The following is a 23,715-nucleotide window of genomic DNA, read 5'->3' as shown; positions in this document are numbered from 1 at the left end:
CAGCACCTATACAGCAATCTGACCTCTATTGGAGTATGGTCCAGTAAGGCTCAGAAAGGGCCTGGTTTGTAGTTCATTGTTGGGTACCATCACAGGGCCCTGTCTGCATCATGCCAGCCCCCGAGAGTGATACAGTTGAGGTTGGACAATCTTCATTTTACAGAGGAGGAGACTAGGGGTCAGAGACGGGCAGAGTTACCCAGCCACTCAGTCAAACAGCAGCACAGCGGGATGGGAATCCCAGGCTCCTCTTTCCCAGCCCAGAGCCTTCAACACTACCAAGTTCTTTACCTGTCGTTAGTTCCCAGATAAACTTCATGCAAGCTTTGACCTACTAGTCACACATTCCAAATTAATGGAGAGAGCTGCCTTCGGGAATAAGACAGCTATAAACAAACAAGGTTACAAATGAGGTTTTTAGGAAATTCAAGTTATCTTTCCTTTCCAGCAATGTCTACAGGTGCGGGAAAGGGCTCTGTGTCTAATAGGAACACAGGAATCACCTAGTAAACCTCTCTAGATGGCTCCTGCTGCCCTTAAAACAGACAGGAAACAGCAGTGCCAGTGCTGCCACCACTCCCAACCCCATCACCCTTCCCGCTGTCCCTTCCCCTGCCATTACCTGCACAAAGTGTTGCATTTGAGGGCTCCAGTACCAAAATTGTTTCCCACATAGGAAAGCCTATCTGTTTCAGCTGCCTAAAATGCAGAGAGGGGAAACTCCATTTACAACCAATGTTGAAAGGTATTAAGCATCATCTCTCTTTTCTACATTTGCTGAGGCTTTTGAATCCAGACTCACAATGGATTAGAACTAGTTCATCTCTGGCAGATGATCCAGCTCCACTCTCTCTAAGGGAATATGGGGTGTCCTTGCAGGGGAAGCAAGACAACTTTTGGAAGAGAAGCCTCAGATGGTGCTAGTTTCTCAATGGTATGAAAAGCTCTTGGGGGAATTCTATCACAAGACTTGAGAGAGGCCCTGGGCTTCTAGCACTTATAGGTATGCAACAAAGTGATTCTGTAAGCAATCTCTCTTTGACCCAAAGTCCAAGCCCTTTCATCTTCTTTGCCCATCTCTCCCATGACTGTTCTTTGTATACTCTCAGGACCATGGCTGATTGACTCCCCAATCATAAGCAAGCTTTCCTGCTTCTCTGCATTTGTCCTCGCTATCCTTTTCACTTAGAACACCAAACCTTGACTGCCAAACCCTCGTTCCAGCCTTCAAGACTCAGCTCCAACATGACCTCCCCAAGGAAGGCATTCTGGCAGAGACCTCTCCTCCCACTGAGCTCACTCTGCCCTGTACTCTTCCGCACCTGGCCTCAGAGCTTTGTGTAAAAGTGACCCTCACAGCCAGTTCTCATCTTTCTAGAGCAGAGGTTCTCAATCCAGGGAAATCCACTCTGGTGCTACTGGCATCTAGTGAGTAGAGACTAGGGATGCTGCCCCCACAGCAAAGAATAATTGGCCCCAAAATTCAATAGTCCTGAGGTTGAGAAACCCTGCTCTAGAGTATGAACTCCGAGTGGGGCTAGGCCTGATTTGGCTGTTTTCCTAGAAGTTTGCAGCACAGGGATACAGAGGAGGTTCCATAAATGCTTGTTGAAAGAACAAATGAATGAAAGATGGAGCCTGTCCCCACATGCTAAGTTGCTGGGCATCAGAGTTCTTCAAAGGTCCATTTGCTACTACTCTCCTGTTTCTCCCCACACCACCCACTCCCAGGCGCCTTCTGAGCCCTGCAGAGTGGAGACAGCTGGCAACTGCTTCACTTACCAGGATCCGTTGATTCCTCTTCCTGGGGTTGGTGGAATCTTTGTTCTCATACAAGGTAAAGCGCATGTTGCCTGGACTCTGTAGCTTCCCGTTGGAGAACTGGACTGTAAGAGTGCAGCCCAAGAATGAGGTGAGAGCAGAAGGCCACACAATGTACGGTGGGACTAGACTGTCACTGGGAGGGAGTGAGTGTCAGAATGGGGATGGCAAGGAAGCTCGGGTCCTGACCCAAAGGGAACTGGAGGAGATCCGGGGCCAGCTGAGAAGAGGGGTTAGGGAGGTGGGAGAACCCTGGGGAGGAGCTTGCAGGGGGGGAATGTCTCGCGGAAGGGGCTGACAGCAGAGGCCTGGTCCACACTAAAGTGACAGAATGAACCCCTGCCCAGTGAAGAGAGGGAAACGGGGGAGGTGGGAGACGCTCGTGGGTGACGGGAACAGGCAGGTCCTGGACACAGCCTGGGCGCGTGAGTGGGAATTCCCAATCCGGCCTGGGCTGTAGTGACGAAAGACGGACAGGGCAGCCCAACCGAGCCGCAGGGGTGGTGAGCTAGAGGCGTCTGACCCGCTGGGAAGAAGCCTAACGGAGTGCGAGGGACAACTGAGATAGCCGAGACGGAAGGGGGAGAGGGTTAAGAGAAGCACTGCTCGCAGCTCGGCAGTCTTTACCTCAGTACAGCTCTTCTGCTCCGCGTCGGGCGCCCCACAAACTGCCAGCTCGCACTCCGGGCACACCCTCCGCCGCCCCTTGAAAAAAAAAAAAAAAAAACAAAAAAAAAAAAAAAACCGACCGCCATAACCTCGACTGTCAAGGTACGCAAGCATAAATACCAAACAAAAAGGCAAGCATACAGCAGAAGCACAAAACGGATATTAATTAAACACACGGCGAGCCTAGGCCGCAGCAGGGGAGCCAGAAAGCGTGGCACACTGCGGACACCAGCCACAGTAGCGCAGTGCCAACGTGACACCAACCGCAGCGGAGAGCGAATGTCACCACCACACCAGAGTACCCACACTCGCCGAACTGGCCGAGGCAAGCAACAACGTGATTAGCTCAGCGCATCCGCCGCACTCTAAGTTTTGTAAGGTCCAGGCCTGAGCGTTCCTACGGCCATCAGCCTAACACTTGCTGTAGCCTTCTCCGGACATCAGCACACAAATCAGAGAGAGTGTCGTTCTCTCCCTACCGTGCAAACACATCTTCCCAAGACCTGAAAGAGCAAGTTCAAATTTGAATTTCCTCTGACAGGAACCTTGAGCCCCAACTATTATGTGGCCAGCTGCGAAAAAGCCGCGCCGTCTCTAGGGGGCTCCACCCACCCACGTGGACATCCGTTCTAGGTACAAGGCTTTGGTCCACCAGTCCAACAAGCTCCCTGCAATGACGTGGCGGCACACAATTGGCCCAATCAACCTGAGGTGAGGAACAAGAAGCCCAACCAACCCCAGAGCCTTGTGGGCAGGAGATTCTGGACTGGCAATAGAAGAGGGAGCCGAGCTGACGGACATGTCCCTTTCACGCGGATTCAACCCTTCTTCTGCACGGGGAGTTTCAGACAGAAAAAAGGCAAAAGGCAGGACTTAAGCATGGACCCTGCCGAGGCCCCCTTTGCCAAAGATGCGTACTGTTGAAGGGCAAGAACCAGGTTGACCCCCTGCTTCCAAATCACCTTCTTTTCAAGACTCTTTTCTTCGCACATACCCTCACACCCCGCCTCCAACACCCAGAATCCTAGGAATCAGGCCGGAGCGAGGTGGCTCTAAACCTGTAATCCCAGCCACTTTGGGAGGAGCCGAGACGGGCGGATCAGCGAGGTCAGAGAGATCGAGACCATCCTGGCTAACATGTGAAACACCGTCTATACTAAAAAACATACAAATAAAAACTAGCCGGGGGCCGAGGTGGTGGGTGCCTGTAGTCCCAGCTACTCGGAGGCTGAGGCAGGAGAATGGCGAAACCCGGGAGGCGAGCTGCAGTGAGCTGAGATCCGCCCCACTGCACTCGCAGCCCCGCGACAGAGCGGACTGCCCGTCTCAAAAAAAAAAAAAAAAAAAAGAATCTAGAAATAATCCTAAAGCTGCAACCCTTTGCCTGAGGCAGCTTGTCACTCTTTTCTAATTACGGCCCCACTCAAACTTAAAGAAAACACTGCAAGAATTTTTTTGCCCTGAAGCCATTAGAGTAAGCGTCAACCTGATACCCTTTTCACGCCCTGAAGACTAAGTATTTCCTACAGACAAGGAATTCCCTAAATAACAACACAGCCAGACCCACAATTGCCCAGGCGCAGAGGCAGAGGCAGCGTTCTATCCCTTGATTCTCGAATTTGAGACCAGGCTTGGGCAACATAACAAGACCCTGCTCTACAAAAAAAATCATAGTCAGCGTGGGTGGCACACACCTGTCGTACCCAGCGACTCAGAAGGCTGAGGTGGGAGGATTGCATTGAGGCCTCGGGAGGCAGAGGCTTGCAGTGAGGGCTGTGATGTGACACTGACTGTAGGCCTGGGCCGACAAAAAAATAAAATAAAATAAACAGAAAGAATCAGGAAAATTAACACTGGTACACTTACTACCATGTAATCCTCACATCCCATTTAAGTTTATCAGCGCCATTGTCCCAACTTTTGTTTTTTGTTGTTTTTGAAGATAGGGTCTCAGTTCTGTCACCCAGGCTGGAGTGCACTGTTGCAACCAGGGCTCATGGCAGCCTTGACTTCAGGCCAGTGATGCCTCTCACCACCAGCCTCTTCCGCGAGTAGCTGGGAACAGGTGTATGCCACCACACCTAGCTTTTTTCTTTTTCTTAATTTAAAAAAATTTTTTGTAGAGACTAGGTCTCACTTATGTTGCCAGGGCTGGTCTCACATCCTGGCTCAAGTGATCCCTCCCACCTTGGCTCCCAAAGTTTGAGGATTACAAGTGTGAGCCAGTTGCAAGCTGGCCCAATCATGTTTTTTTTTTTTTTTTTTTTTTTTTTGAGCCGGATCTGGCACTGTTGCCAGGCGTGAAGTGCAGTGGCCAGATCTCAGCTCACTGCAAGCTCCGCCGTCCCGGTTTTACGCATTCTCTGCTGCATCAGCCGTCCCAATAGCTGGGACTACAGTGCCCTGCCACGCGTCGCCCGGCTATTTGTTTGTATTTTTTTGTAGAGATGGGTTTTCACCGTGTTAGCCAGGATGGTCCGTCGATCTCTGACCTCGTGATCCTCCTGTCTCGGGCGCTCCCCAAGAGTGCTGGGATTGGATTACAGGCTTGAGCCACTGCGCCCGGCCCCAATCATGTTTTTATAGCAAAAATGTCCTGTCAAGAATCATGTGTTGCATTTAGCTCTCATAGCCCTTCCTCCCTTGGAAGGCTACCCTTGGAAGGCTACCTTGCCCCACCTCATGATTTTGGATTGAATTGTTCAGGGAAGGAAAAGGGAAGAAGAAGAAAGAAGAAAGAAGGATGAAGAGCTTAATTGTGTGATTGTCTCCCCCATTGATCATTTTCTCACTAAACTTATTTGGGGTTAACAATAAACACTTTGGGGGTTAATAAACAAATTTATGTTTGTTTTGATCACTGCTTTATCTCCAACTCCTGAACATAGTAGACCCTCAATAAATATGGAATGAATTAATGAATGACACGGCAAAGAATGGGCCTGAATTATCACTAATCTTGGAAGCCTAGCACAGGGACTGGAACTCAAACATGTTTGGTAATGTTGGTTGAAATCAACTAGCATAGGATTTACACATAACAGACTCTATAAATGTTTTTTGGTTGAATTAAAATGTGAACAGTTAAATCAAAGTTAAAGGTGACCAAGATAACAGTGGCTATGATGAGCCAAGTATAGTTCTTAAGAGAAGTATCTTGGTCCCTCGTGATATAGGAACACATTGTATGGCCTTGTTACTCAAAGTGTGGTCCATGGAAACAGCAGCCTTGACATCACCTGGGAACTTGTTAGAAATGTAGGATCTCCAACCCTATCAAATCTTCTGAATGAGGATCCGCAGGTGATTCACGCGCACTTGAAGTTTAGGAAGCACTGTTGTACCAGACTGATTTCCTTTTAAGGCACATCTTTGCCAGTCAGATAAATTCTGTGAAAGTCCCCTGGATTGACTGTTTTGTAGCGAGGAGAAAAGCTGAAGAGTACAATACACCCAGGGAAGCAAAAACTCCTAGAATTACCACAGGTCAGAATTCCAAATGACAGAGATTCTATCCACGGAAGCAAAGTGTTGATGGTCGGGTAGCTGGGAAGGGGATCATATTATACCCCTGTGTTGTTTAATTATTTAACAGTTATTCAAAAGACACACCTATCACACCATGTACATATACATATGTGCCTCTATAACTGGGATGGGGCAGGATGGAGGGAGCCCTTCTTAGGCATCAACCAAAATGCAAAAACCTATAGTGGCCTCTTTTATTTTTTTATTTTATTTATTTATTTATTATTATTATTATTTTTTGAGATAGGGTCTCATTCTTGTCACCCAGGCTGGAGTGCAGTGGCGTGATCTGGGCTCACTGCAACCTCCGTCTCCCAGATTCAAGCAATTCTCCTGCCTCAGCCTCCTGAGTAGCCAGGATTACAGGCACCCACCACCACGCCTGGTTAATTTTTATAGTTTTGGTAGAGACAGGGTTTTACCATGTTGGCCAGGCTGGTCTCAAACTCCTGACCTCAAGTGATCCACCCGCCTCAGCCTCCCAAAGTGCTGGGATTACAGGTGTGAGCCACTGCGCCTGGCCAAGTGGCCTCTTTTATATTCAAATCGTGGATAATCACAGGCAGAATTTAACACATAATTTTTTTTTTGAAATTTAGTTTGGAAATAATTCAGAGATACCTGGAGTTTTCTTTTAGCATCATTTTTGAGAGAAGGAAAACGATTTTCCAGAGGGGGAAAGGAGAGGGAGAAAAGCAAAGTCCTCCTTTCCTTTCCTGGGGTAATATCTCCATCTGCTGGTGTTTCAGAATAACACTAACAAAGACCTGAAAAGGCGAGTCAAATTCCATACAGTGACTCACCCTGTACTCTGGTCACCTAGGCTGGAGTGTAGCAGCGCGATCTCAGTTCACTGCAACCTCTGCCTCCTGGCTTCAAGCAATTCTCCTGCCTCAGCCTCCTGAGCAGCTGGAATTACAGGCGTGTGCCACCATGCCCAGCTAATTTTTCTATTTTTAGTCGAGACAGGGTTTCAACATGTGGATCAGGCTGGTCTCAAACTCCTGACCTCATGATCCGCCAGCCTCAGCCTCCTAAAGTGCTGGGATTGCAGGCGTGAGCCATTTTTGTGTCCTGTTCTATGAATTATCTATTTGTATCCTTTGCTTACTTTTACAGTTGGTTGTTAGTCTTACTGAGATACAGGAACTCTTTATATATTAAGGAACCTAGCCTTTTAAATCTATGTTATGGCCAGGCACATTGGCTCATGCCTATAATCCTAGCATTTTGGGAGGCTGAGGAAGGAGGATTGCTTGAGGCCAGGAATTTGAGACCATCCTGGGCAACACAGTGAGACCTGGTCTCTACAAAAAATAAAAACTTGCTACTAGGGAGGCTGAGGCAGGAGGATTGCTTGAGCCCAGAAGGTTGAGGCTGTAGTGAGTCTATCATGCCACTGTACTCCAGCTTGGGTGACAGAGTGAGACTGTCTCTAAAAAATTTTTTTTAAAGTCTATGTTATGTGTTGCAAATAGTTTTCTCTGTTCTTTGTCTTTTAATTATGGAATTTTGACATTTCCAAAATTTTGACAATTATGGAATTTTGCACAATTGAAAAATGTAAATTATTGTTTAGCTTCATTTATCAGACTTACTCTCTACCTCTCAGGCTTTGTATTTTGTTTAAAAAGGTCTACTTGGCCAGGCGCGGTGGCTCAAGCCTGTAATCCCAGCACTTTGGGAGGCCGAGACGGGTGGATCGCGAGGTCAGGAGATCGAGACCTAACCTATCGCTAACACGGCGAAACCCGTCTCTACCTAAAAAATACAAAAAACTAGCTGGGCTCGAGTTGGCGGGCGCCTGTAGTCCCCCAGCTACTTGAGAGGCTGAAGGCAGGAGAATGGCGTAAACCCGAGAGGCGGAGCTTTGCAGTGAGCTGAGTCCGGCCACTGCACTCCACTGGGAAGACAGAGCGAGACTCGTCTCAAAAAAAAAAAAAAAAAAAAAAAAAAAAGGTCTACTTTACTCAAGATTATAAAATACATTGTTCGGCCAGGTGCAGTGCTCCATCTGTAATCCCAGCGCCTTTGGGAGGCAAGGTGGGCAAGATCACCTGAGGTCAGGAGGTTCATGACGAGCCTTGGTCAACATAGCGAAACCATCTCTACCAAAAATAACAAAAATTATCGGACATGGTGGCTTTGAGCCCTGAGTTCCAGCTCTTGGCAGACTGAGGCAGGAAAATTCTTGAACCTGGGGGTGGAGGTTGCAATGAGCTGAGATCAGTGCCACTGCACTCCAGCCCTGGGCGACAGAGCAAGACTCCTATCTTAAAAAAAAAAAAAAAATCGTTCCAGGTTTTCTTTTCTTTTCTTTTTTTGAGACGGAGTCTTGCTCTGTCGCCCAGGCTAGAGTGCAGTGGCCGGATCTCAGCTCACTGCAAGCTCCGCCTCCCGGGTTTATGCCATTCTCCTGCCTCAGCCTCCCGAGTAGCTGGGACTACAGGCGCCCGCCAACTCGCCCGGCTAGTTTTTTGTATTTTTTAGTAGAGACGGGGTTTCGCTGTGTTAGCCAGGATGGTTTTGATCTCCTGACCTCGCGATCCACCCGTCTCGGCCTCCCAAAGTGCTGGGATTACAGGCTTGAGCCACCGCGCCCGGCCTCGTTCCAGGTTTTCTTCTTTTGCTATTATGGGTTAGTTTAAAAAATGCCATATTTGATTAAATTGATATTAAAGTTGTTGTAAAAAGTCAGGTGTTACCACTTGAGGGTAGTTGTCCATGTTTTCTGGCATTTTGAAGAATTGGACAAAGCACACAAAGCAAGGCAGTGAAAGCAAACATTTATTTATTTATTTATTGAGACAGAGTTTCCCTCTTGTTGCTTAGGCTGGAGTGCAATGGCATGATTTCGGCTCACCACAGACTCCACCTCCTGGGTTCAAGCAATTCTCCTGCCTCAGCCTCCCGAGTAGCTGGGATCACAGGTGTGTGCCACCACACCTGGCTCTTTTTTTTTAAAATTTTTGTTCTTTATTTATTTTTTTTTTTGAGACGCAGTCTCGCACCGTTGCCCAGGCTGGAGTGCAGTGGCGCGATCTCGGCTAACTGCAAGCTTTGCCTCCGGGGTGAACGCCATTCTCCTGCCTCAGTCTCCTGAGTAGCTGGGATTGCAGGTGCTCGCCACCTCGCCCGGCTAATTTTTCTCCTTTTGGTAGAGACAGGGTTTCACCACGTTGGCCAAGCTGGTCTCGAATTCCTGACCTCAAAGGGATCCCACTGCCTTGGTCTCCCAAAGTGCTGGGATTACAGGTGCGAGCCACTGCACCCGGCCGGTATTTTCATATTTCAACTGCCAGGCAGAAAACAGAGGGCTTACAACTGCCACGGAGCAATTGCCACGCAGAAAAAGGTAGGGGTGAAAAGGAAGTAGCCTCTGATAACCAGTCAGCAGCAGTGGATCTGAAGGTCACCGCCTCCAGATCCTGTTCTCCTGCCTCACAGGTAGATATCCAACTTACTTTTTTCATGACTGTCTTGCTTATTCTTTCAATATTATCTCCCCTTATGAATCTTAGAACTTATTTGTCTAATTTCAGGAAGTATCTTATTGATACCTTTTTGGAGAAATATATAGATTACTTTAGGAATAATTTTGTCACTGATTTGAAAATCTAAGCAACCTGAAATTCCAGGTTTTCCTAAATACTACTAAAGTAACAACACCTGTTGTAGGAACTAAATTGATACAGCAGTCTGTAAAACTAAAATTAAGGAGGCCCTCTTTTTTTTTTTAAATGGAGTCTCTCTCTCTCGCCCAGGCTGGAGTGAAGTGGCTCAATCTCGGCACACTGCAACCTCCGCCTCCCGGGTTCAAGCAATTCTCCTGCCTCAGCCTCCTGAGAGGCTGGGATTACAAGCATGCGCCACCAAGCTCAGCTAATTTTTTGTATTTTTAGTAGAGACGAGGTTTCGCCATATTGGCCAGGCTGGTCTCAAACTCCTAACCTCAGGCAATCCACCGGCCTTGACCTCCCAAAATGCTGGAATTACAGGCGTCAGCCACCACGCCCAGCCTAAGGAGGCCCTCTTAAAACATCTCATCACCACCCCCACTCCTTCCCTGAATGACATTATGAACATTTGATAGTATCTTTTCACACTCAGCCAGCCATACATTCACAAACTTTTACGTGTACCTCCGCATGCAGGTACCTGTATGTATGTATGTATGTAAGTGTGTATGTATGTATGTATTTATTTTTCTGAGATGGAGTCTTGCTCTGCCGTCCAGGCTGGAGTGCAATGGCGAGATCTCAGCTCACTGCAACCTCTTTCTCTCTGGTTCAAGTGATTCTCCTGCCTCAGCCTCACGAGTAGCTGGGAATACAGGCGCCTGCCACCATGCCCAACTAATTTTTGTATTTTATTAGTAGAGATGGGGTTTCGCCATGTTGGACAGGCTGGCCTCGAACTCCTGACCTCGTGATCCACCCTCCTCGGCCTCCCAAAGTGTTAGGATTATAGGTTTGAGCCACCGTGCCTGGCCGCAGGATTTTATTACTTTCGTTTTGCATCTGTGGAGCCTTAGTCATGAAGGAGCCATGATACTTATCAAATTTTTGTAATCTTTAGTTTGCACATTTAGGTTTGTTCTCCACTCCCCGCTCCCCCCACCCCTGCCCCTTGTACTAACAAAGCTGTGGTAAAGAGCCTTGGGTTTATTATTCCACATCTTTGTATTTCGGTAGCATATATTTCTAGAAAGGAATTGCCAGCTAGAAGGGAACAAACGCATATTTTAAATTTTGATAGATACTACGAAGTGATAGTCAAACAGGGCATCAGTGATATTCCGACCACAATATAGCAGGTGTCCACTTCCACACACTCCTAAGTTCTGAATATACAATTTTAAAAAGTTTTGTCAGCCTGTAAATCTGAGGAATCTAGGTCATGGCATTTACCTTCGAGAGCCACATCATACACAAAGGAATCTCTCCTATTGCCTGGCTTACTGTCATCATTCCATATTTTCTTTATTTTACCAATCAATCTGGCAGTAAAATATGTGTGATGGCTATAGAGTGTCAGCGAATCTTAAGGAAAATAATTAAACATCAGACTTCACCGAGGCCTTAAAGAAATCCATGCAAATAGGTTGCTTTTTGAAAGCAACACTTCCGACTGGTAACTGAAGGGATGGAATCAGCTGTAGGGGTACCCGGTGTGTTCAATTCTGTAAAGCAGAGAGTTCCTTTCCCCGCTCCCCCCCCCCGCGACGAAATCTCACTCTGTGGCCTAGGCTGGAGTGCAGCAGCGCGATCTCGGTTCACTGCAACCTCCGCCTCCAGGGTTCAAGCGATTCTCCTGCCTCAGCCTCCCGAGTAGCTGTCTGGGATTACAGGCGCCCGCTATCTAATTTTGCATTTTAGTAGAGACGGGGTTTCACCATATTGGCCAGGCTGGTCTCGAACTCCTGACCTCAGGCGATCTGCCCGCCTCAGCCTTCCCAATTGCTGCGATTACAGGTGTGAGCCATCGCGCCCGGCCGGGAGTTCCATTTTTATGGGAGCTCCTCCAAGACCCTTAACCCCCACCCCTAGGAGAATCCAGCCGTGTTCGCGAGCCTGCCTTTGTCTCCAAAGCCAAGCAACGCTCCCAGACAAGCTGCGCAGAAGGCAGCTTTTTTCTGCCGTCCTCACCCGAAGAAAGGGGGCTTCTTCCCTGGCCCCTGTGCCCGATGCTCAGGGCTCGGGTTCTCTCTCCGAGTGTGCACCTGGAAACCCGAGCGTCGCCCCGGCTCTCGCACTTTTCAGACCGCGTCTCATACAAGTACGCGACCCTTCCACGTTTGGGACATGAATGGGAGAGCTTAGCGCTTCCTATTTTGTTTTTTGGGGGTGCGGGTGATTACGAATCTGGGCACAGAGACGACAGGTTTATATGACCTGCGGCCGAGTGCGGGGCCAGGCGCCAGGCTCCTGTGGCGCCACCTTTTCCAGACGCGCAGCCACCCGGCTGGACGAGGGGCGGGGTCCGACCTTTTTTATTCGCCGTTTTTACCCTGGACTTCAACCTAAAGAGCTTCTTGGAAACTTATCTTTCCCAACAGCTATGAAGTGGGAACTCAAATCTCCAACCCCGTACTTGTGTGTGTTCAGCGAAGGGAATTCACCCCGGGAGAAGAGCCCTGGGTCACTAAAGGGCCGGGCACCACGTGGGTGGAAAAATCCTTCAGGACCAGCCAATGGCGGTAAGGCCTGCCCTGAGGGCCCGCCTCTCGGGCGCCCTCAGGCTTCACGCAGTCGTTGTTGTGATTGGCGGAATTAGGCGGAAAGCCCGCTTGCCTAAACCACAGAGGGTTTTGATTGGTTGCAGCGAACAGCTGCATTTCTATAGCCCAAACCTGGAGCGGTTTAGTGATAAATCCCGCCCTAAAAGGCATTTGTTAACCGTTGTACGTGTTGTAAGGCAAAGGGTGATTGGTCAGAGAGCTCACGGAATCAGTCGGTAGTAAACACAACCAGACTCCAGGGACCGTGGATTGGTCAGTTTTTCTGGGGGCCAAGGAAATTCCTCCGGGTTCCGCGCGCCGGCTGGCTGCACTCCTACCCCGGCCCCGCCCTCCCCGTTGCTGATTGGTTGTAACCCAACGGGGGAGGAGGAAAAGGGCAGAGTAGGCGCTCTTGCATTACATCACTTCCGTTTATCCTCGGGCGCCGCCGCGGTGTTCTCAGAGTGCCGCTGCGAACTGGCTGAAGGAGCTAGGGGACTAGAGGCGGGGTGGGAGGGGGGCGGGCGGAAGGGGGAGGAAGTCCCATAACGGAGACGCAGGTCTGGACGTTCCCACCTCCTCTGACACTGCCGAGTCCGATCGGAGAGGGGTCACCGCCTCCTTCAGCGAGGAGGAGGGGGGCGGAGCCCGGCTCAGGTGAGGAGACCCCGTCAGCGAGTGTCGTGATGGCGGGCGCGCTCACGTGGGGAAGGTTGAGCGCCAGGGGCGCGCCAAGGCGTCGGGGAGCGCGCAGACGTGTACTGGTGCCCCCAGCCTACCCTGACTGTCTTCCTGAGGGGGCATTGTTACCGTCGGAGCGAAGGGGCCAGGCAGGTTCTTCTGCGCAGGCGTCCCCGGTGTCCCGACGCCAGGCTGTCTGCGGGCTGGGGCGGGAGCTGGTACCCCTGCGGATCTCTGGCTGGCTACGTAGGTTCCCGAATGGGGTGGGAAAGGCCTCAGGCCCAACGGCCTGGTGGAATGAAGAGAGGATTTGCTGCCTTGCGGGGTGGGGTCGGACGGCTCCCTTGCCCCCATCCTGGGTCTTCTTGAGCGACGAGGTTTGATTTCACCAGAGCAAGGCTATAGGCAAACTGCCATCGGGAGCCGGCGGCCGACCCTGGAGGGGTGGAGCCAGTGTTTTGGAATGCCCCAACTTGTTAAGAGAGGACTGAAGTGTTTAAGAGGCATTTATTGAATGCCCACTACTCCCAGGCTTCGTGCGAGGAGCTGTGGGGGATGCGGTGGTTAGACACTGCCGTCCCATGTTCTCCTGTTTGGAGGACAGATTTGTATGTAAATAATAAAAGACAGTGAATTAAGGGGAGTTGAAGGTTAGTTTTTTCCTTTAAAAATGGCCATTTTTTATTAAGTCAGTCAGCATTCTGGCATAGTGAAGGGCACTATGGAAACTAATTTTCTGAACAGAAGACAAATCCTGAATAATTTGGAGGAAAAAATTTAGGTGAAAGCACAGTAAAGTCTTGATTCCTAAGTAGTAGTCTCTGACTCTAGTTAACTTGAATTAATAGAAGAAACTCTTCACCTTCAAAATTGAAGCAAAATATTCCAAAGCATGTTCTCTTATTTTTCACTTGTATTAAGTAGAAGACGTTACGGGCTTTTCTTTAGAAGTTGAAGAGAATGCTGTGCCTTAGTCATTATTGGTAATTTGTTGTCCTAGTATGGGCTGTTGTGCCTTAGATGTAAAAGGCTGAGTAGAACTTGCTTTTCATTTGCCTAAACTCTTGTGATATCTGTGGTGACGGTGGTTGGCAGTAAGCTAATAGTTCAGAGGGAAAAGACCAGATGGGGAGAAGAGAAGAATTTTAGAGAAAAGCCCCAAAGCCAAAGGAAACCGTTCACTGTTCCTTTTAACCCTTCTGGAAATCCATCAAATTTGGGAAGATTGACCTGGCCACCACAGCCAGCTTGGTGACCTTACAGGTAAGACTGCCTGGGTGGGGACCTGTTCTGGGCCCTTGGGTTTTGCTGAATAAGCAGACTCTTTTTTTTTGAAGAGTCCTGAAGTCAAGCTGTTTACTAGAGATTTGCAGCTTTTCCCTAAAAGTTGTGTCAAAACTTGTAGTTAGCTGAAAATGCTGGATTTTTGTTAATTGATATGTCTGTAGCAAAATTCTGAAAATGGTAAGATTTGGAGGAAAGGCATCTTACAAGCTTAAGAGTGAATGCTCTCAAAAGAGACTCACAAGACTGTCCCCAAAGTGGAAGTAATAAAAAATCACTAGGATATCAAATAGTAGTTAAAGAACTCAGCATGAACTATATCAAATTGGAGACTTAAAAAAATCTTGTGTTCAGTGAATTTGACAAAACCTGGTGTAGTGCTGACAGAATTTTGAATCTGGCTCACATTGGTTTTAGAAATGCAAAAAAGAACCCAAGGTATTGATTCTATGTTAGCTTTCAACTTTTTTTTAATGTGAATTAATTTTAAATACTTTCCCCCTGTCAGTTTTAAGCATGTGATTTTTCTTTTACTGTGTGTAATATTTCTCAAATATGGATGTTGTCTAGTAGAGCCAGTTTTGTTAGCGTAGCAGGTGGGATGGAATGTAGCACTACACTATGCCTTTTGTCTAAGTGTGAAGTGAACTTCTCATCTCCTAAAAGACTAGCTGTTTCTGAGTGAACTATTGCTCTTTACATATGTTTTCATCATTTTCACCACTGAATAGTGGCTTTTAATTTCAAGATCCAGTTTTGGAGGTGCCTTTCATTTTATTAGTTATACATATATTTCCTAAAAGCTTTGATTTATCTTGACATCCCAAACAGATTAGGAACTATGTTGGACTACTTATTATAATAGATATTCTTACTCTCCAAGAGTATTTTATTGGTGATGTTGGATTTTTCTTAACCACTTTGCCAACAGGGGTGATGGCGCCACCCACCACCCTCCGCGCACTCGGACCACTTGTGTTACAGCTTGTACCTGCATTTAGTGGTTCCCAAACCCTTGTCCCTTGTTCAAGAAGAATGAGGTTACTCTGACAATTCGAAGGGTGAGGAGGGCAGAGAAGAATTTTACTGAGTGCCTCAGAGAAGAGGACATTCAGGGGTGGTCCCCCACCCCCGCAGTCGGGTGGCTTCTTTCCCAGTGTGGCTGGTTCTGGGGCTTCTTAGGGACTCAGAATGGGGAGTGTGTGCTGATTGGTTTCTGAGTATGCAAAAAGGTTAAAGGGAAGGCCGGGTGTGGTGGCTCACGCCTGTAATTGGTGCAGTTGGGGAGGCTGAGGTGGGCAGATTGCCTGAGGTCAGGAGTTTGAGACCAATCTGGCCAACATGGTGAAACCCTGTCTCTACTAAAAATACAAAAATTAGCCCGGCATGGTGAAGTGCGCCTGTAATCCCAGCTACTCGGGAGGCTGAGGCAAAAGAATCAACTGAGCCTGGGAGGCAGAGGTTGCATTGAACTGAGAGCCTGCCACTGCACTCCAGTCTTGCAGACAGAGTGAGACTGTCTCTCAAAAAAAAAAAAAAAAAAAACGTTAAAGCAAAGACACCACTCAAAGGTGGGCACAACAGTGTAGAAAACCAATTAGGAAAGGGGTAGGTGTATGTAAAATAGGTGAAAGTTGGGGATCAATCAGAAGAGAGCACATCAAACGGGAAGACAGGTTCTCAATCTGGTCCATGGATTTGACTTGTAGCTTGGCTTTCAGGCTTTAAACTGTCTTTGGCTTGGAGGTAGGATTTCACTGGGGATGTGCCCCTATCTGCCTAGGCATTTGTCTGTCTCCTGCCTCTATCATTAGTAGTCATTGGCTACTAATGTAGTCGGTTTTCCTTCTTCCTTGAAGACAGGATACTATAACTAAGCATTATGCCATAGCTCAATTGGCAGTTTTTTTCCTAGTGTTACATGAAATAATGCGTTGTATAATCACAGACATCTTAGATTTAATAAAATTTGGTAAAATTAATAGACTTTTAGCCCAGGTGGCGCACACCTGTAGTCCCAACTACTTGAGAGCCTGAGGCAGGAGGATCACTTGAGTTCAAACCAGCCCAGGCAACATAGTAAAATCCTGGCTCCCTGCCCCCCATAAAGAGTCTTTTGTACCCAACTAATTAATTATAATTGTAACCAGTGAATTTTCCTATTTTCCTAATTTGCTTTCCTGCTCTGGAAAATGTTTGTCGCTGAAAAGAAGCCTATCGAGAGTGATATTTTTCCTTATATAAATGGAAATTAACAAATAAAATGTTCATTTTACAGATTTTAAAGGATGATTAAGTGATAGGTCTACTCTTTGGAAATTATACTTGGTAATCTGTTACTTTGTATGATTACAGGTTTACAAATGCCTTTATTCCTAATTTACTTTTTTTTTTGAGACAGGGTCTCACTCTGTCACCCAGGCTTGAGTGCAGTGGTGCTATCTGATCTCACCTCCATGCAACCTCCGCCTCCTGGGTTCAAATGATTCTTGTGTCTCAGCCCCCCCGAGTAGCTGGGACTATAGCTCGTGGCACCATGCCCCACTAATTTTTGTATTTTTTGATAGAGACAGGGTTTCGCCATGTTGGCCAGGCTGGTCTTGAACTCCTGACCTCAAGTGATCCACCTGCCTCGGCCTCCCAAAGTGTGTGATTACAGGCATGAGAGTCGCTGCACCTGGCTGACTGCCAATTTTTTAAGTTTAAAATGCTTAAGGTGAGTTGCTCCCTTTTTTTCTATGCATGATATTGTTGACATGGTATGATTTTTCAGTACATCTTAATTAGTCAATTATAATTTAAAATCCACTCAACCATCTTCCTCTAAAAGTGCAAGGCTTTCACCTTTATAGTCCTTATGTTTTAGTCTTTTTTGCAAAGAGAATTTGAGGAAGGAAGACCGGGAAAAGAAAATCCAGTGTTTGGCCATTCGGTTGTGGGAGGAGCCCAGAAATGCTACAAAAATCTAAACACGTTTAAGTTACTTACATTGTACTTATTTTGAATAGATGATCAAAAGCAATTCTGCAGGTCAAGTATAGGTCACTTGCTGAGCATTATTGATTTGATACATGATTGAGAAGTGAAGGCATATACTGCTTTGAAAGTAAACTAGGTGTAAGAAATGGATTAAGTCCATTTTCATCTTCTCTGTTGGAAAGACACCATAATAATAGTGTCTCCAATGCTTTGTCATAGTTTTCATCTTGATAAAAGTTTAGTTTTTTTTTTCTTTCTACTTTGTTCTGTTTTGCTTTTGAGATAGGGTCTTGCTCTGTCACCCAGGCTGGAGTGCAGTGGGATGGTCATAACTCACTGCAGCCCCAGTCTCTTGGACTCAAGCAACCCTCTCACACCCAGCCTCCCAAGTAGCTGGAACTACAAGCATGCACCACCACGCCCAGCTAATTTTTGTAGTTTTTGTAGAGGTGGGGGGTCTCCCTATGTTTCCCAGGCTGGTCTTAGACTTTTGGACTCAAACATTTCTCCCACCTTGGCCTCCCAGCATGTTGAGATTATAGAATTGAGCCACCATGCCCTGCACCCAGCTAATTAAAAAATAATTTTGTAGAGAAGAGGTTTCACTATGTTGACCAAGCAGGTCTCAAATACCTGGCCTCAAGTGAGCCTCCCGCCTCAGCCTCCCAAAGTACTGGGATTACAGGTGTGAGCCCCTGCATCTGGCCTAATTTTTTGCAGGGGGAGTGTTCGCTTTTGTTGCCTAAGCTGGAGTGCAATGGCGCTCCAGGCCATTGCAGTTATGCAATGCAGTTATGGAGTGCAATGGCGCATCCAGTACAGGCAGCTAAAAGAAGCCACTAATGGTTGGTTTTTATGGACTTTTAGATGCGTTTGTGAAACTTCTGTGATATTTAAAGTGTTAACTGGCTAACGCACTTTGGGTGGCTGAGGCAGGCAGATCACAAAGTCAGGAGTTCAAGACCAGCCTGACCAACGTGGTGAAACCCTGTCTCTACTAAAATAAAAAAAAAAAAAAAAAAAAAGAAAAGAAAAGAAGAAAAATCCGGGCATGGGTGTGTGCGTCTGTAGTCCCAGCTACTCGGGAGGCTGAGGCAGGAGAATCACTTGAACCCGGGAGTCAGAGGTTGCAGTGAACCGAGATCATGCCACTGCACTCCAGCCTGGTGACAGCAAGACTCCGTCTTAAAAAAAAAAAAAATTCTAGCAGGATGAGGCAGTTAAATTTGCCATAAATTATTTTGAAGTTTCAATGTAGTGCTTTCAGACTCTATCATGTAAGTGACTTCCTGTGGCATGTCAGTCTCTAAGGCAGCACTCTGCTAGTGGGTCACTTCATTGGTCTGTTCTTGTGTTGCTATAAAGAAATACTGGGTAGCTTATAAAGAAAAGAGGCTTAATGGCTCACAGTTCTACAGGCTGTACAAGCATGGTGCCAGTACCTGCTTGGCTTTTGGGGAGGCCTCAGGAAACTTTTACTCATGGCAGAAGGTAAAGTGGGAGCAGACGTGTAACAAAGAAGTGTGGCACCTTCCCACCCTCTCACTGCAGCTTGCTTCAAAGCACTGAGACAGTGAAAGAGATCTAACCTAACCAACTCCATCTTGGTTCTAACTCCAAACTGTCCTTGTTCATTCCTGGGCATAGGCTGAACTAACTTTGGGAGGAACTTAGGTTATAGTTTATAGTTTTTGAAAACAAAGACAATAACAGTCCTTTCCCAAAACAAACCTCCTCCTTGCCTGGGGACTAGACTGCCTTTGTAGGACTAACAGTAGCCACAAGATTAGAAATTATGGCTCATGCCTGTAATCCCAACACTTTGGGAGGCCAAGATGGGTGGATCACCTGAGGTCAGGAGTTCGAGACCAGCCTGACCAACATGGTGAAACCCTGTCTCTACTAAAAATACAAAAAATTAGCCAGTCTTGGTGGTGTATGCCTATAGTCCCTGCTACTCAGGAGGCTGAGGCAGGAGAATCGCTTGAACCCGGGAGGCGGAGGTTGCAGTGAGCCAAGATCATGCCATTGCACTCCAGCCTGGGCAACAAGAGTGAAACTCCATCTCAAAATAAAAAAAAAAGAAAAGAAATTAATGGTTTAGGAGTCACGCAGCTGGAGGCTACCAGATTCTGACCCTCCCTAAACTGCTCCTAAGATCAATACTTGAGATATCTTGCAGACCCCCGCATTTGATGAATCAACTGGCACCACCCAGATCGATAAACTGGCTCATCTAATCTTGTGGCCCCCACCCAGGAACTGACTCAGCAGAAGAAGACTCCTTTTGATTTCATCTCTGACCTGACCAGTCAGCACTCCCAGCTCACTGACTTCCCCCCAACCCACCAAGTTGTCCTTAAAAAACGCTGATCCCCAAATGCTCAGGGAGACTGATTTGAGTAATAAATAAAACTCTGGTCTCTTGCACAGCCAGCTTTGCGTGAATTACTCTTTTCTCTATTGCAGTTCTCCTGTCTTGATAAATCGCCTCTGTCTAGGCAGGGGGCAAGATGAACCCATTGGGCAGTTACAGTGGGAGAAGATAAAGCTCGTCCTGCCTCCTCCTAATCTTCCAGACTGAGGTCTCTTGACATTGTGGTCTGTGGTCTGTGATGTTAGCATGTGGCATTAGCAATGAGAGGATTTGAGTCAAAGAAGGGGAGAAGAAAAACTCTTCCTGCCACCTCTTCAGAGCACTTGCTCTCATTTTCATTCCCTTCACTGTCATTTTATACACATCTTTTCACCCACACCTCCAGCCCTTGACCCTGACCCTGCCTTTTAGCTCCATCCCTTTACTCCCTCCAGTTCCCTAGTCCTTATTCCTAGCCCTTGTTCATGCTCACAACTACATTCTTTTTATTTATTTATTTATTTATTTATTTATTTTTTTGAGACGGAGTCTTGCTCTGTCGCCCGGGCTGGAGTGCAGTGGCCGGATCTCAGCTCACTGCAAGCTCCGCCTCCTGGGTTTACGCCATTCTCCTGCCTCAGCCTCCGAAGTAGCTGGGACTACAGGCGCCCGCCACCTCGCCCGGCTAGTTTTTTGTATTTTAATAGAGACGGGGTTTCACCATGTTAGCCAGGATGGTCTCGATCTCCTGACCTCGTGATCCACCCGTCTCGGCCTCCCAAAGTGCTGGGATTACAGGCTTGAGCCACCGCGTCCGGCCTCTTTTTATTTTTTTATTTTTAATTTTAATGGAGATGGGAACTTGCTATATTGGACAGGGCATTCTCGAACTCCTGGCCTCAGTCCTCCCACCTTGGCCTCCCAAAGTGCTGGCATTACAGGCGTGAGCCACCGTGCCCGGCCTCAGCTACATTTGTTCCCTCCCCTGAGTGTCCTCTCATCAGTCACTGAGCCCATGTCTTATTGGGGGTTGTTCTCATTACAGCAAAGTGAGATTTCGTACCTGGACCTGGGTTCATACAGCTTCTTCTTCAGTTATTGAACTAGTTGGGTAATGTTGGTCCTAGAAATGAGTAGCCAGTCACTGCTTGGGAGTCATACATAAGAGATAATATGTGCAAAGTACCTATAGAACCTGACTTTTAGTAGATATTCAACCCTCTCATCTTCCCCCTGCATCACCCAGCTAATAGAAACATAGTAGTAAGTGATGGTGCAGTGTTAATTAACCAGGCACTGGTGCTTTGGCAGTTTGCCCCCACAGTAACAGGTTAAAAGGATACTCTGGCCGGGTGCAGTGGCTCAAGCCTGTAATCCCAGCACTTTGGGAGGCCGAGGCGGGAGGATCACAAGGTCGAGACCATCCTGGCTAACACAGTGAAACCCCATCTCTACTAAAATTACAAAAAATTAGCCGGGCGAGGTGGCGGGCGCCTGTAGTCCCAGCTACTCGGGAGGCTGAGGCAGGAGAATGGCGTGAGCCCGGGAGGCGGAGCTTGCAGTGAGCCGAGATCGCGCCACTGCACTCCAGCCTGGGCGACAGAGCGAGACTCTGTCTCAAAAAAAAAAATAAAAAAATAAAAAAATAAATAAATAAAAGGATACTCTGGGAGTGATCCCAGGAGGCTACGTTATTGCTAGGGAAAGGCTGGGCACTTTATTCCACAAATTTGAGTAACTCAACGTATGTGTAAGTTGAAGGCTGCCTTTGCACTAAAGTTTTATTTCTCTTATATATATGTGTGTGTATATACACATATATATACACACACACATGTATATATTATTATTATCATTATTATTATTTTTAGATAGGGTCTCACTCTGTTGCCCAAAGTGGAGTGCAGTGGCGTGATCTCAGGTCATAAGCCTCTGCCTCCTGGGTTCAAGTGATTCTCCTGCCTCCGCTACCTAGAGTAGCTGGGATTACAGGTGTACACCACCACACTCAGCTAATTTTTGTATTTTTTAGTAGAGATGAGGTTTTGCCATGTTGCCTGCCTAGGCTGGTCTGGAACTCCTGAATTCAAGTGATCCACCCACCTTGGCCTCCCACAGTGCTGGGATTACAAGCACAAGCCATTGCACTGGGCCTATCCTGTATTTTTGAAGAATGAGATTCTGCGTACATGAGTTTCTTCATAAACGTAAAACTTACTTAAGTGGTAGTCAGACTTTCGCCCTTAGAATTCCATTACACATTTAAAAATTATTGATGACTCCAAAGAGCTTTTTTGCAAGTTATAGTTTTCAGTATTTAACATACTAGAAATTAAAGTTGAGAAAAAAATTAAGTACTGCATTTGTTTGTTAAAATAATAAACTATATGTGAACATAAAACATTTTTACAAAAAAGCAGTTCTAAAAAAGTAGTGAAGAGAGTGACTTTTCTTTAAGTAAGCTTTATTTTTTCTAATAGTTTTAGATTTACAGAAAATTGCAAAGATAGTAGAATTTCCATATACCTACACCTTGTTTCACCATTAACGTCTTAACATTAGTATGGTATGTTATAATTAATGAACCATTATTATTATAACATTATTACATAATAACTTTATTAACTAAGGTTTATTCTTTATTCAGATTTTGTTAGTTTTAATGTTCTTTTTCTATTCCAAGATCCCATCCAGGATAGTGTAACCACCCAGTAGGTTCACCTTGCCCACTGCCTAGACAGAGCCGATTTATCAAGATGGGAACTGCAGTAGAGAAAGAGTAATTCACATAAAGCTGGCTGTGTGGGAGGACTGGTGTTTTATTATTTGTCAAATTAGCCTCCCCCAAAACTCAGGGATCAGAGTTTTTTGTTTGAGGTTTTTTTTTTTTTAGACTTTTTTTTTTTTTTTTTTTTTTGAGACGGGTTCTTGCTCTGTCACCCGGACTAGAGTATAGTGGTGCGATCTCGGCTCACTGCAACCTCTGCCTCCCGGGTTCAAGTGGTTCTCCTGCCTCAGCCTCCCAAGTGGCTGGGATTACAGGCAGCTGGCTAATTTTTGTATTTTTGGTAGAAACAGAGTTTCACCATCTTGGCCAGGCTGGTCTCAAACTCCTGACCTTGTGATCCATCCACCTCAGCCTCCCAAAGTGCTAGGATTACAGGCATGAGGCATCGCACCCAGCAGGGGATCAGAGTTTTTAAAGGTAATTTGGTGGGTAGGGGGCTAGTGAGTCAGGAGTGCTGATTGGTTGGCTTGGGGATGAACTCATAGTGTGTCCAGAATTTATTCCTTTCGGTGGGTTCTTGGTCTTGCTGACTTCAAGAATGAAGCCATGGACCTTTGCGGTGAGTGTTACAGTTCTTAAAGATGGTGTGTCCGGAGTTTGTTCCTTCAAATGTTCAAATGTGTCTGGAGTTTCTTCCTTCTGATGGGTTGGTGGTCTCGCTGACTTCAGGAGTGAAGCTGGAGACCTTCACCGTGAGTGTTACAGCTCTTAAAGGTGGCACATCCAGAGTTGTTTGTCCCTCCTGGTGGGTTCATGGTCTTGCTGACTTCAGGAATGAAGCTGCAGACCCTCGTGGTGAGTGTTACAGCTCATAAAGGTAGTGCGGACCCAAAGAGTGAGTGGCAGCAAGATTTATTGTGAAGAGTGAAAGACCAAAGCTTCCACAGTGTGGAAGGGGACCCGAGCAGGTTGCTGCTGCTGACTCAGGTGGCTAGCTTTTGTTCCCTTATTTGGCCCCACCCACGTCCTGCTGATTGGTCCATTTTACAGAGTGCTGATTGGTGCATTTACAGTCCTTTAGCTAGACACGGAGTGCTGATTGGTGTGTTTACAATCCTTTAGCTAGACACAGAGTGCTGATTGGTGCGTTTACAATCCTCTAGCTAGACAGAAGAGTTCTCTAAGTCCCTACCCGACCTGGAAGCCCAGCTGGCTTCACCTCTCAATAGGGAGTCAAAGCTATTCTCTTATGCTGAGTCAGTTCCTGAGTCAGTTCCTGGGTGGGGGCCACAGAACTGGTTGGCAGGTCCAGGTGGGGCTATTCTGTTGTTAGAAATGCAAAAATCTGAAAAGACATCTTAAAAGGTCAATCTTAGGTTCACAGTAGTGGTGTTATCTTCAAGAGTAATTGGGGAAATTGCAACTCCTTTTTTTTTTTTTTTTTTTTTT

At 46.8% G+C, this 23,715-nt stretch overlaps 2 protein-coding genes across 5 annotated transcripts in view; one reads left to right on the top strand and one right to left on the bottom strand.

Annotated features, from left to right (window-relative positions):
- Positions 1 to 13,273, bottom strand: part of POLR1E (RNA polymerase I subunit E) — a 29,883-nt gene extending 16,610 nt beyond the window's left edge. The window contains 9 exon segments of the mRNA XM_017853533.1: positions 623 to 699; positions 1,783 to 1,971; positions 1,973 to 2,139; positions 2,755 to 2,806; positions 3,103 to 3,196; positions 11,667 to 11,740; positions 12,140 to 12,311; positions 12,464 to 12,598; positions 12,942 to 13,273. Coding sequence (XP_017709022.1) covers positions 623 to 699; positions 1,783 to 1,971; positions 1,973 to 2,139; positions 2,755 to 2,806; positions 3,103 to 3,196; positions 11,667 to 11,740; positions 12,140 to 12,311; positions 12,464 to 12,598; positions 12,942 to 13,273 — 1,292 coding nt within the window.
- ZBTB5 (zinc finger and BTB domain containing 5) overlaps positions 12,655 to 23,715 on the top strand; it is a 40,987-nt gene continuing 29,926 nt past the window's right edge. For 2 of the 4 annotated variants that reach the window (XR_001881741.1, XM_017853551.1), the window contains exon 1: positions 12,655 to 12,895. The gene's annotated coding sequence lies outside the window, so the exon portion shown is untranslated. Of the gene's footprint in view, positions 12,896 to 16,844; positions 16,920 to 22,721; positions 22,886 to 23,715 lie in introns of those variants that run through there. The other 2 variants (XM_017853553.1, XM_017853554.1) reach the window with 2 other exon arrangements.

This window comes from Rhinopithecus bieti, unplaced genomic scaffold (genome assembly GCF_001698545.2).
Source record: "Rhinopithecus bieti isolate Rb0 unplaced genomic scaffold, ASM169854v2 scaffold_36417, whole genome shotgun sequence".
NCBI lineage: Eukaryota > Metazoa > Chordata > Mammalia > Primates > Cercopithecidae > Rhinopithecus > Rhinopithecus bieti.
The sequence above is the reverse complement of the archived record's forward strand: the minus strand, read 5'-3'. Positions and strand labels throughout refer to the sequence as shown.